Source organism: Pan troglodytes, chromosome 19 (assembly GCF_028858775.2).
Source record: "Pan troglodytes isolate AG18354 chromosome 19, NHGRI_mPanTro3-v2.0_pri, whole genome shotgun sequence".
NCBI classification, from domain to species: domain Eukaryota; kingdom Metazoa; phylum Chordata; class Mammalia; order Primates; family Hominidae; genus Pan; species Pan troglodytes.
In genome coordinates this window covers 71,728,721-71,741,584 of record NC_072417.2, presented here as the reverse complement: position 1 = coordinate 71,741,584, position 12,864 = coordinate 71,728,721, and the positions used below count along the sequence as shown (strand labels likewise).

General features: G+C 48.4%; 1 protein-coding gene across 6 annotated transcripts in view; it reads left to right on the top strand.

Annotated features, from left to right (window-relative positions):
* Nucleotides 1–12,864, top strand: part of TEX14 (testis expressed 14, intercellular bridge forming factor) — a 141,833-nt gene that overhangs the window by 77,178 nt on the left and 51,791 nt on the right. For 5 of the 6 annotated variants that reach the window (XM_016932656.2, XM_009432926.4, XM_063799038.1 and 2 more), the window contains 5 exons: nt 2,518–2,599; nt 3,833–3,963; nt 4,793–4,906; nt 6,705–6,828; nt 8,907–9,085. In XM_016932656.2, the coding sequence (XP_016788145.2) occupies nt 2,518–2,599; nt 3,833–3,963; nt 4,793–4,906; nt 6,705–6,828; nt 8,907–9,085 (630 nt within the window). The remainder of the gene's footprint in view (nt 1–2,517; nt 2,600–3,832; nt 3,964–4,792; nt 4,907–6,704; nt 6,829–8,906; nt 9,086–12,864) is intronic. The other variant, XM_063799037.1, reaches the window with a different exon arrangement.

Here is a 12,864-nt window from a genome sequence, read left to right as displayed (position 1 = left end):
GAATTGTCATAGTTTGCAGTTATTTTATTTGTATATGTTCTTCTCCAGCTTTCCAATTAAATTGTGAATTCCAAGAGCTCAGGGGCTGTGTCTATCCTATTCATTGCTACTAACCCTTAGCTGCTTGGTGCATGGTAGGGCTCTGTACAAGGAGAGGAGGCTCATGAGTGAGCCTGAAAGGAAAACCCAAGTGTAAGTGTGGATGAGCTTTTACAATCTTAGTTACTCATCTAGATACAGCATTTAGTTTAGAATTAGAGGAAACATTCTTACGGGGTTAATGGAATGCTTACATGGAAATACACTCCTCTTCCCCCACCTTTTTTTTTTTTTTGAGACTGAGTCTTCTCTGTCGCCCAGGCAGGAGTCCGTGCAATCTCGGCTCACCACAACCTCTGTCTCCTGGGTTCAAGCAATTCCCCTGCCTCAGCCTCCTTAGTAGCTGGGATTACTATAAAATTAGCACACCTGGCAAATTTTATATTTTTAGTAGAGGTGGGGTTTCACCGTGGCCAGGCTAGTCTGGAATTCCTGACCTCAGGTGATCCGCCTGCCTCTGCCTCCTGAAATGCTGGGATTACAGGCGTGAGCCACCGTGCCCGCCCCCCCTCCTCTTAATGTAAAAAACCACACAAATTCTTGAAATTAGAGTTAGCCTCTAAGATTTGTGAGTGGTGCCATGTCAGATAAGATTCCTCACACGTGTGTTTGCACAGAGCTTGGACTGGGGAAAGAAGAAAAGCACTGAGTTGAGGACAGATGGCTGTAGATGACTAGAGTTAGTTTTTTTCTCCCCTTAACCCAGCCGAGTTTAGTTATATAGATGTGTGCTGAGAAATTTAGGTAAGAGAGCAGGAAATGTTGGTCTGAACTGCAGTTGTCCAGGTCACTGTTTGAGAACACTCGGCTCTTTTGCTTAGAAAGAACTCTCCCCTCCAAAGAGCCATGTACTGCCCAGAGGCCCCAGAGTGGAAGGCAGGAGGCCTCGTCACTGGTAACCCCCAGTTCCACTGCTGCTGGAGGCTGACACCCTCACTGTCAGCACAAGGTCTGTTCCCCTGGGCAAGAAACGGTCCACTGTCTCCTAGATCTTTTGAGGCCTAAGCACATAAGCCTTATTTTAAGAAGAGACTGATGATTTGGTGTTGAAAAGTGGCCTTTTTCTTATGGTCTGTTTACTCAAGTGAGAGTGACCATATAGCTGATTATCTGTTGGCTGTTTTGAGAGTGAAAGGGAAACTATCAATAATGGTGCTAAGATACCAGGTGTAAATTGGGATGCTCAGTTTATCTCAGTCTAAACTTCAGACTCTTCTCCTCAATAGCATAGCAGCTTAAAGCAGAGACGGGACAGCTTGGCACTGATGAGTTGCTGAGGAAATAGAAAAGAAGTAAAGCACTTACATCTGTTCTCTAATAGTGGCATGTGGGGCCTCACAGACCTGAGGTAGGGCTAGCCCTGAGTATGCACCGTCTCCCAGCTCCTTTGCCATTTGCCAAGAAAAGCAAAGTGCCTCTGGTGGCGGTAGGATCTTTTTTCCTTCAGTCTGAGCTGAAAGTACTCAACTGGCAAGCATTAACTGAGCACCTACTGCATGGCACCATGCCAGGTTCTGGGAGCCAAAGAAATACGAGGCATCACCCCTTCTTCCAAGACACCTTCAGTGAAGGGGGACCCTGATGCACAAGTGGTAGTTTGAGTGTGGAATGTGGGAAGAACAGTGGCTGGAATGAGCAACATCAGTGTCTGGTTACTGCTGCATTTTATGACCTCAGGCCAGCAAGTTTCCTTTTCCTGGGCTTCATTTTTTTGCCTATATAATGAAAAAACTGGACAAGATGTGCTTATGGTTATTTCCAACTCTGACCATCTGTATTTGTTATCTATTGCTGCATAATGAATCACCCCCCCCAAACTTAGCAGCCTCAAACAATAAAATTTTTATCTCACACAATTTCTGTGGGTCAGGAATCAGGGAATGGTTTAACTAGGTTGTTCTGGCTCAGAGTTTCTAATGAAGTTGCAGTTAAGATGTTAGTTAGGGCTGTATTCATCTGAAGGCTTGACTGAAGATGGACAATTCAGTTCCAAGATGGCTCGCTTACGTGGCTGGCAAATTGGTGCTGGGCATTGAGCCTCCCCCAGGGCTGCTTGAATGTCCTCATATCATGGCAGCTGGCAGAGCAAATGATCCAAGAGAGATCAGGGCCGACGCCTTGGTAGATTTAGCCTCAAAGTGAGAGACTATCACTGTTTTGCACTGTTAACAGTCAAAAATGAGTTAACAGGTCAGCCCCATGTGACCTGTGAGGGGCTACACAAGGTTATGCATACCGGTAAGTGAGAATCATAGAGGCCCTCTCAGAGGCTGGCTATTACATCATCTCTAGTTTTGTAACAGAAAGTCTAGCAGTAAAGACAAAATCAACTACACCTTCTGAAAACTTGGTTCAGCATTATTATTCTGGATATGAGTGGTTAATTCTGAGTTATTTTCCTCTTTTAAATATTTCTAGAAACCCTAATGGCTCTCCTAACCGACTGCTTAAAGCTGGAGTCATTTCTGCTCAAAATATCTACAGCTTTGGTTTTGGGAAGGTAAGAGGTTGCCACTGACAGCCAGTGTTTGCAGGACTAACTGGAGAATCATCGGGCCCCATCTCCCACCTTTGTCCAACTCCTGCCTCCTTATCCTCACCAAAGTGTTGTTCTTTTCTTTTTTGCCCCTATTGAGGGAAAGGTATCTCTTAGTGTTCCTGTCTTACTAACAAATTTGTGAAAACCCCAGATAATTCCCTTGGATGACCCTGGGCTACACTTGAGTTTAGAAAATGATCTTTTCATTAATTAATTTTTAGTTTTTAATTTTTAATTATTATTTTTTTGAGATAGAGTCTGGCTCTGTTGCCCAGGCTGGAGTGCAGTGGCGCGATCTTGGCTCACTGCTGCAACCTCTGCCTACTGGGTTCAAGCAATTCTGATCCTCAGCCTTCCAAGTAGCTGGGATCACAGGTGTGTGCCACCATGCCTGGTTACTTGTATTTTTAGTAGAGATGGGATTTCGCCATGTTGCCCAGGCTGGTCTCCATCTTCTGGACTCAATCGGTCCACCCGCCTTGACCTCTCATAGTGCTGGGATTACAGGCGTGAGCCAACTCGCCCAGCCCTACTCCCCATTCTGTTTGTTGTGTTGAGGCAGCCTGGTGTGGAGGGAGAGGAGGAATATCAGATTTGGCCGCACACAATCCTGGGTGCTGTGGGGGCCACAATGGGCTCTCAGTCCCAGCAATGGCAGTTGAGGCATCTGACTTCTTTCCATGAGCCTCAGTTTCTTCAGAGAAAAGAACAAAAGGGAAATAATAAAACCTTGAAAGGTTTTTAGAAAGATTAAAGATAATATAAAGAGTTGTGGTGAGGCCTGGTGGCTCACGCCTATAATCTTAGCACTTTGGGAGACCAAGGTGGGTGGATCACTTGAGCCCAGGACTTTGACACCAGCCAACATGGCAAAAGCCCGTCTCTATTAAAAAAAAAAAAAATTAGCCAGGTGTGGTGGTGCATGCTTGTAATCCCAGCTACTTGGGAGGGTGGAGTGGGAGGATCGCTTGAGCCTGGGAGGTCCAGGCTGCAGTGAGCCAAGATCATGTCATATGCTCCAGCCTGAGTGACAGTGATACCCTGTCTCAAAAAAAAAAAAAGGCCCAGTGCATAGGGGTATTCAGAAAGTTGATAAATAGCAGCTCTCATTCTTTTAGCTGGCTGATAAGATTCTGGATGTATTCTGCTTTTCCTCCCTTCTCCCCATAATTAGAGGCTATGCCTTGGTTTCAGTTTTATCTTACTGGGGCGACACAGATGGCCTATCTAGGATCTCTTCCGGTCATTGGAGAAAAGGAAGTGATTCAAGCTGATGATGAGCCCACCTTCTCTTTCTTCAGCGGCCCCTACATGGTCATGACCAAGTAAGCGGGGGCTGGCCAGTTTGAGGTCTGATTCAGTTTCAGGGGAAGAGTGGGCTGCATGTGACTTCCTTATGTGTGGGGAGTTTCTACTCAAACACAGGGAACACCTAAGAACATCTGTCTAAATCAGGGTTTCTCAGCCAGGACACTATTACCATTTTTGGCCAGATGATCCTTTGTTGTTGGGAGTAGTCCTGTGCATTGTAGAATGTTTAGAAGTCCCTGGTCTCTACCCACTAGTGCCAGTTGCAGTCCCTTACAGCCCCCACAGCTGTGACAACCAAACTGTCTTACAGACATCGCCATAGGTTTCTGGGGGAGAACCACTGCTCTGAAAGATTACTCATTACAATACTTTAATGTCTCTGCTCTCTGAAGAATTAGAGGCAGCTTGGTAGTGACTATCTTGCCTCTGATACAGGTCAAGGGTAATGAGGCCCCTATAGAAGCTGTTTTATTGCTGCTGCCTTTGCCCAAGTCTTCACCATCCTTCACCTGGGGTGGTCTCCTAACTGGCTTCCCATTCTCTGGACCACCCCTCCCCTACCCATTCCCCACATTGCCGGTAACATTGTGTTTTTGAATACAAACCTGATCAAGTCACTCTCTCCCTTGCATTCAGTGACTTCCCACCACCTATACCTAAGTTCTCCAGGGTGCTTTAGTACCTGAGGGTGGGTAGTGGGAGAGAGGACCCAGTAGTGCCCAGTGGGCATTGCAGGTTCTGTGTGGAGACCATTTCTCTGGTCCTTGCTTAGGAAAGCTTATTCATTGAAGGAGTAAGTGGCTGCTCACTCCTTTCTGCTGAAACTCTTTCCTGTCCTTGTAGCCTAGTGTGGAATGGGAGCAGGGTCACAGTGAAAGAGCTGAATCTCCCCACCCACCCACACTGCAGCAAGCTGCGGCTGGCCGACTTGTTAATTGCCGAGCAGGAACACAGCAGGTGAGAAGGAAGCCCAAGGCCCCTTATAGGTCCAGGTCTCTCTACAGACTCAGGTTCTGGGCTATTCAGCTCTGTGCCTGGGATAGGGAGCTCCAGCTGCTCTCAGTCTCAGCATTTCCTGACTGTTGAAATTGATTGACTTGACTTCGAAGGGCTGCCAGGAAAGAGGAAGAGAAGTTAACGAGTAGCCTGAGCAGTGGGGACAGTGGTGGTGAGGGGCTCTGTCAGCTGTCAGCCGCCCTGTAACCCATGTCTCTGAATGCTGCAGCCTCCATGCAGGCCCTTCTGATTCTCATGCTACAGTCCCTGAGTCCACCCACTTTGGGCCCTGTGCCCATCAGGACGGCATGTGGCTATCCTGTTTTCATAGAGCATGGCTTGCTTAAGATCCAGATGTCTGAGGACATGTCTGTGCCATTGAGGACAGGCTCATGGATCTCCAGACCTTAGGGTTCCTATGGCTCCAGAGTTAAATCCTTCTGCTCTTGCTAGGACAGGATCTTGATTCATTCAGCGGACCCAGAGTTAGGTCCTTCTGCTCTTGCTAGGACAGGATCTTGATTCATTCAGCGGACCCAGAGTTAGGTCCTTCTGCTCTTGCTAGGACAGGTTCTTGATTCATTCATTCAGTGGACCCAGGCTCATCGAGCTCTCTCCTAAGAAGGCTCCTCAACTTCTGCAGGAGGCATGTAGAGAGGCCACATTCTTCTTTTTGTGGAAGTCGGCTTGAAGGGACCAAAGGAAGCTGAAAGAAGGAGCCTGGGCAACATAGACTTTGACATGAGACTGAGTTGGGCATGCAACCTTAGGTGAATTCCTGACATATTTCTTCCTCTTTTTTTTGTGGGGAGGGTAGGATTGAGTCTCGCTCTGTTGCCCAGGCTGGAGTGCAGTGGCACCATCTAGGCTCACTGCAACGTCCACCTCCTGGGCTCAAGCGATTCCCAGGCCTCAGCCTCCTGAGTAGCTGGGACTACTGGCGTGCGCCACTACACCTGGGTAACTTTTGTATTTTCAGTAGAGACAGGGTTTCATCATCTTGGCCAGGCTGGCCTCAAACTCCTGATTTCAAGTGATCTGCCCACCTTGGCCTCCCAAAGTGCTGGGATTACAGACGTGAGCCACTGCACCAGGCCCTGACATTTCCTTGATGTTGGTCTCCTCATCTATAAAATGAGTATAATGATACATTTCTTGCAGGTGGTTGTTAGGATCCGAGACGATGTATGCAAAGAATACAGGAGCTCTTGGCCACATTGTCATTGTTGTCATTGATGGCTCTAAGCTCTCAAGGTCTCATCAGTTAGGGCCACAGATTCCAACAGAAACCCTCACCAACACCTCATCCTGTTTTCTTAGAAAACATTGTATACAAAAGGCCACGCCCAATGGCTCACGCCTGTAATCCCAGCACTTTGGGAGGCCAAGGCGGGTGGATCACCTGAGGTCAGGAATTCAAGACCAGCCTGGCCAACATGGTGAAACCCCATCTCTACTAGAAATACAAAAATTAGCTGCAAGTGGTGGTGGGCATCCGTAATCCCAGCTACTTGGAAGCCTGAGGCAGTAGAATCGCTTCAACCCAGGAGGCGGAGGTTGCAGTGAGCCAGCCGAGAGATCACCCCACTGCACTCCAGACTGGGCAATACAGTGAGACTCTGTGTCAAAAAAAAAGAAAAGAAAAGAAAACATCGTATACAAATGGTATTTGTTTAGAATGTGTTCAAAAGGCCTACGCTCATTTTTTCATCATATCCTCCTCTCACCTGCCTTATCTGAAGCTTCTTTTCTTTTGCAGCAAGCTGCGGCACCCCTACTTGCTACAGTTGATGGCTGTGTGTCTCTCCCAGGACCTAGAGAAAACCCGCCTTGTGTACGAGCGCATCACTATCGGCACATTGTTCAGTGTTCTTCATGAACGAGTAAACTGCTGTTTCTGTGGATTTTCCATTGCTGACCTCCCAGTTTCTTCCCTCCTCACCCTCTTGCCCCAGCTGTGGTGATCCCATTTCTGCATGCATGGAAGATAAATATCTTTATTCTTTTGCTTTATAGGGGCTGTATAACATGCTATTTAAGGCTGATAAGCACATGGTCAGAATTAGTACGGTTTTATTATTGTCAGTTCTGCTTTTTTTTTTTGAGACAGAGTCCCTCTGTTGCCTAGGCTGGAGTGCAGTGGCGCGATCTTGGCTCACTGCAACCTCAACCTCCTGGATTCAAGTGATTCTCCTGCCTCAGCCTCCCGAGTAGCTGGAACTACAGGCGCCTGCCACTATGCCTGGCTAATTTTTGTATTTTTAGTAAAGACGAGGTTTCACCATGTTGGCCAGGCTGTTCTCAAACTCCTGACCTCAGATGATCCACCCACCTTGGCCTCCCAGAGTGCTGGGATTGCAGGTGTGAGCCACTGCACCCGGCCTGTCCTGCTTTTTTTGAGACAGGGTCTTGCTCTATTGCCCAGGCTGGAGTACAGTAGTGAGATCATAGCTCACTGTAACCTCCAACTCCTGGGCTCAAATGATCCTCCTGCATCAGCCTCCAATGTAGCTGAGACTACAGGTGCATGCCACCATGCCCAGCTAATTTTTTTTTTTTTTTTTTTGAGACAGAGTCTCCTTCTGTCACCCAGGCTGGAGTACAGTGGCACGATCTCTGCTCACTGCAACTTCTGCCTCCCTGGTTCAAACGATTCTCATGCCTCAGCCTCACAAGTAGCTGGGATTACAGGCACCCCCCACCACACCCAGCTAATTTTTGTATTTTTAGTAGAGACGGGGTTTCACCATGTTGGCCAGGATCATCTCGAACTCCTGACCTCAGGCGATTCACCTGTCTCAGCCTCCTAAAGTGCTGGGATTTCAGGCTTGAGTCACTGCACCCAGCCCCCAGCCAGCTAATTTTTAAAATTTTAATAGAATCATGGTCCCACCATGTTACCCAGGCTGGTCTTGAACTCCTGGCTTCAAGTGATCCTCCTGCCTTAGCTTCCCAAACTGTTGGGATTATAGGTACGAGCCACTGCAGCCAGCCTAGTCCTGCTTCTTGATCAGACATCTAAGAGCACAATGGACCCAGAAAACACAGACACCTTTGACTAACTATAATCCAGCAGCCACTGGCTTTATTTTCCTACATTTTCATTTGTGCTCTCTCCCAGTTTTTTCTATAGAGGCCTGTATCACTCCCCTCTCACCTCTCAAATTTCCTTGGGGTTGGGAGACATCTTTCCTGGCTTGTATAGAGTCCTTGGAAAGGGTGCTTTGGCCTGAGATGTAGGTTTAGAGAGCTCTTGGAGTATTTAGGTTTTTTTCCTCCATGACTTTGTTCTAAATACTCTGGATAGAAGTAAGGAGACCCCAAGAAGGGCTCTTCCCCCAAATGGCTTGCCATTCCTTCTGCCTGAGGACCTCCTATTCTGTTTTTTTCTATTTTTCCCCCTTGAGTGAGGGTATTACCTTAAAGACCATTTCTCTGGGGGAGAGACCCATTAAGACTTTAGTCAGCCAGGTGCATTGATGTGAGTGAATTTCTGTCCCCTTAGGAGGCACTTTCTGTCTCATCTGACTGGGGTAGGACTGAATTGGTTATTTGCATTCTGCAGGGTCCTTTGAGCTTCCAGGTTCTCCCCAGCAGCTTGGGCTTGGACAGGGAGGCGACAGGGCAGGTTTACTGGTGGTATGGGGGGACCTCCCCTGTCAGTTTTCCCTAGGCCAATCCTGGATGCACATACCAGACTTTGAGAACTTTCTTTTCATTTTTTGTGGTATGAAGCAGCTCAGCTGAGGGAAAGGAATCCAGGTTTGGATCCAGGGTGCCTGAGTCATTGGGACGTCAGGCCATTCACTTAGCCTCACTGAGCTTTAGGTTCTCCATCTGTAAAATGGGGATCCTTGGTAACCATGAGGATCATATGGAAAGACTGGAAATCACAAAATGCTCTACAGTGTCAGGGCCCGAGTCCTTTTTTTTTTCTTGGCATTTTATTTCTTGCTTGCAGCGGTCCCAGTTCCCAGTGCTGCACATGGAGGTGATTGTGCACCTACTGCTCCAGATATCTGATGCCCTGAGATACCTGCATTTCCAGGGGTTTATCCACCGCTCCCTCAGCTCCTATGCTGTCCATATCATCTCCCCAGGTGAAGCGAGGCTGACCAACCTGGAGTACATGTTGGAAAGGTGGGCATAACATGGAGTGGGACTTTCTCCTGAAGTTGATCTCCCTTGGGGACCCTTCCTATAGAGACAGAATCTGATCTGGGTGGGACTCCTCATTGGTGAGATGAACCTGTTCATCAGTTGCTGAACCTGTCCCAAATGCCTTACCCTGTCTGCCAAGGCTAGAGGAATTTGGAGACATTTTAATAAACATTTAACAAGTAAGAGCTCGTATTAGCCAATGTGCATAAATGCTATAATTATCCACTCCAAAATTTTCAGCGGCTTTTTTTTTTTTTTGACGGAGTCTTGCCCTCTTGCCCAGGCTGGAATGCAGTGGCACAATCTCGGCTCACTGCAACCTCCGCCTCCTGGGTTCAAGCGATTCTCTTGCCTCAGTCTCCTGAGTAGCTGGGATTACAGGTGCTCACCACCATGCCTGGCTAATTTTTGTGTTTTTAGTAGAGATGCAGTTTCACCATGTTGGCCAGCTGGTCTCAAACTCCTGACCTCAGGTGATCCGCCCACTTTGGCCTCCCAAAGTGCTAGGATTACAGGTGTGATCCGCTGCGCCTGGCCCTTTGAGCAGCTTTTAACACAACAAGGTGTATTTCTCACTCACATTGCAATCCAGTCTGTGTTGGAGGCAGGGACAGTGTTCCCTGTCACTCCAATCTGTAGCTTCACCACCTTTCAGGCCTTGATCCCCCACTGCATTCTTTGCACTGCCAGTCAGCAAGCAAGAAAGAACATGGAGGGGACACAGTGGGGTTTGGGGCCAGTCTGAAATGGGTGTGTTACTGCCTCCCACATTGCAGTGGCCAGAGCCCAGTTACCTTCTACTGGAGGGAAGCTGAGCTGTGCCTTACCTGTGCATCCTGGAAGGAGAGAAGGTGATGGGTGCTGATGAGCCTAATGGTCTGTCACACCTCCTACATCTGGGCCAGGTACTGGCCTGGATAGATATGGAGGGCATTCTCTGCCCTCAAGGGGCTCAGCACAGTGAGAGAGGCAGTCAAAATTCAGGAGTTGGTAAGTGGGCTTTGTTTCCTGTTGGCAAGAGTCAAAGTCTTCCTGAGAGCCCCCAAGCTTTGAGAGGCAGAGGCTCTCCCCTGTGCTTCCTTACTGCCATCCACAGCTCTGAGCCTTTGGGCCAGTATTGGTTCTGCTCTTCTGTGAGGCCTCAGCCACTGGGCAGACCCCTTGCCTAGACCCACCTACTTCCTCTTACCCTTGTCTGCCACCTACCCATCACTGATGCTTTGTTTCTGGTCTCTCACCAGATCTTTGTTTGTCACATACTCTGTAACTTCTCTCAAAGATGAAAAGCTACATGAGGCAGGGATTTCTGTTTTATTTACTGCTATATCTCAAATGCCCAGAACAGGCCTTTGTGTATGTGCACTCAGCATATGTTTTTTGAACAAATGAAATAAAAAGGCTCTCACTTCCCCAGACCTGGAGTGCCTTTTGTCCCTCTGCATGGAGAGGAGGCAGAGGTCACGTTGTGCTTGGCCTTGTGGGCCCTGGTGAGGAGTCTGAATTTTATCTTAAGAACACTGGGATGCTGTGTTCTTAGGATAGGCATTTTTGAACAGTATAGGGTCATGGATGATTTGTAGGTTAAGATCCTTCCTCTAGGCCGGGCATGGTGGCTCATGCCTATAATTCCAGCACTTTAGGAAGCTGAGGCATGTGGATCACCTGAGGTTGGGAGTTCGAGACCAGCCTGACCAACATGGAGAAACCCCATCTCTACTAAAAATACAAAATTAGCCAGGCGTGGTGGCGCATGCCTGTAATCCCAGCACTTTGGGAGGCCGAGACGGGTGGATCATGAGGTCAGGAAATCGAGACCATCCTGGCTAACACGGTGAAACCCTGTCTCTACTAAAAATACAAAAAATTAGCCGGGCCTGGTGGCAGGCGCCTGTAGTCCCGGCTACTCGGGAGGCTGAGGCAGGAGAATGGCGTGAACCTGGGAGGTGGAGCTTGCAGTGAGCCAAGATCACGCCACTGCACTCCAGCCTGGGCGACAGAGCGAGACTCCGTCTCAAGAAAAAAAGCAGGGGAGCCGTTAGGGTATGACTGGAGCCATGGCACTTTTCTAGATGGGAACAGGCAGAGGCCAGATAACTGTCACTAGTTGAACTGCTCAGTTTCACATCTGGTCCATTTTTAATCTGAGTTAAAAGCTTTCAGGGTCTCCTTATTGCCTGCAAGATTAAGTCCAGACCCCTTTTCAGGGAGCAGAAGCCTCCCCAAGTGAGGCTCCACTTGTAGTGTCAATCTCCTAACTGCCCTGCTCCCTCCTGACCATTTGAAGGCACTTTTACTACACTGCTCTCTGCATCTGGAATACCTGGCACACGCCAATTTAGCCTTTTAAAGTCACTTCAGACACAGTCTCCCAACACTCTCTGTGAAGTCTATACTGATGCTCTCATACCCTGAGGCGCTTTGCATATTCCTCTTCTCACATGCGTCACGCAAATGTACCACAGTCATTTTTATACAAGTGTGTCTGCGCCACCAGATGGGGAGTTCATCACCAGCTCTGGGCCTGCCACTTATGGTAAGTGCTCAGTAAATATTTTTTATTTTTTTGAGACAAGATCTTGCTCTATCGCCCAGGCTGGAGTGCAGTGGCACGATCTCGGCTCACTGCAACCTCCCAGCGTCAAGCGATCTTCCTACCTCAGCTTCCTGAGTAGCTGGGACTACAGGCACATGCCACCACATCCAGCTAATTTTTTTTTTTTTTTTTTTTGAGATAGAGTCTCGCTCTGTTGCCCAGGCTGGAGTGCAGTGGCACGATCTCGGCTCACTACAAGCTCCGCCTCCTGGGTTCTCGCCATTCTCCTGCCTCAGCCTCCCAAGTAGCCAGGACTACAGGCACCCGCCACCATACCCGGCTAATTTTTTGTATTTTTAGTAGAGATGGGGTTTCACCATGTTGGCCAGGATGGTCTTGAACTCCTGACCTTGTGATCCACCCGCCTCAGCCTCCCAAAGTGCTGGGAATACAGGCGTGAGCCACTGCGCCCAGCCAATTTTTGTATTTTTTATAGAGATAAGGTCAAGCCATGTTGCCCAGGCTGGACTTGAACTCCTGGACTCATGCGATCTGCCCGACCTGGCCTCCCAAAGTGCTTGGATTACAAGTGTGAGCCACCACACCCAGCCTTCTTTTCTGTGGGTGGGGGACACAGGATCTCTCTCTTTTGCCCAGGCCATAGTACAGTGGCTCACTACAATCTCCATCTCCTGGGCTCAGGCAGTCCTCCTGCCTCGGCCTCCCAAAGTACTGGGATTACAGGCATGAGCCACTACGGCTGGCCGGTAAATGTTTCTTAAATGATTGGATGATCTAGTTGAAGGAAAAACTTAAAATGGTTCAGAGCAGGGTTGACCTCTCTGGCTATGTGTTCAGGAGCAGTGGAAGCTAAAGGGTGTGCACTTTTGTCAGTGATGGATCGCCATCTGCTATTGAGAGAAAGGTACCGCAGTTTCTTCTCCTTTTGCTCACCAATAGAAATGTGAATCCTAGCCCGAAATGGAGCTTTGGAGATGGCCCAGCCCAATGCTGTCCTTATATAGTTGAGGAAACTGAGGCACCCAGGGGTGAAGCAATGGTGTGAAGTTACCCAATTGATTGGTTAGAGACACAGATGGGGCTAAACCAGATAGTAGAGGATGTCTCCAGGATACAGGGGCAGGATGGATTGGAGGTTGACAGGAACACCAGCCATGAGACCATGAGACAGGGCCTAGTGGTGACCATGAAGCCAAAATGGGAG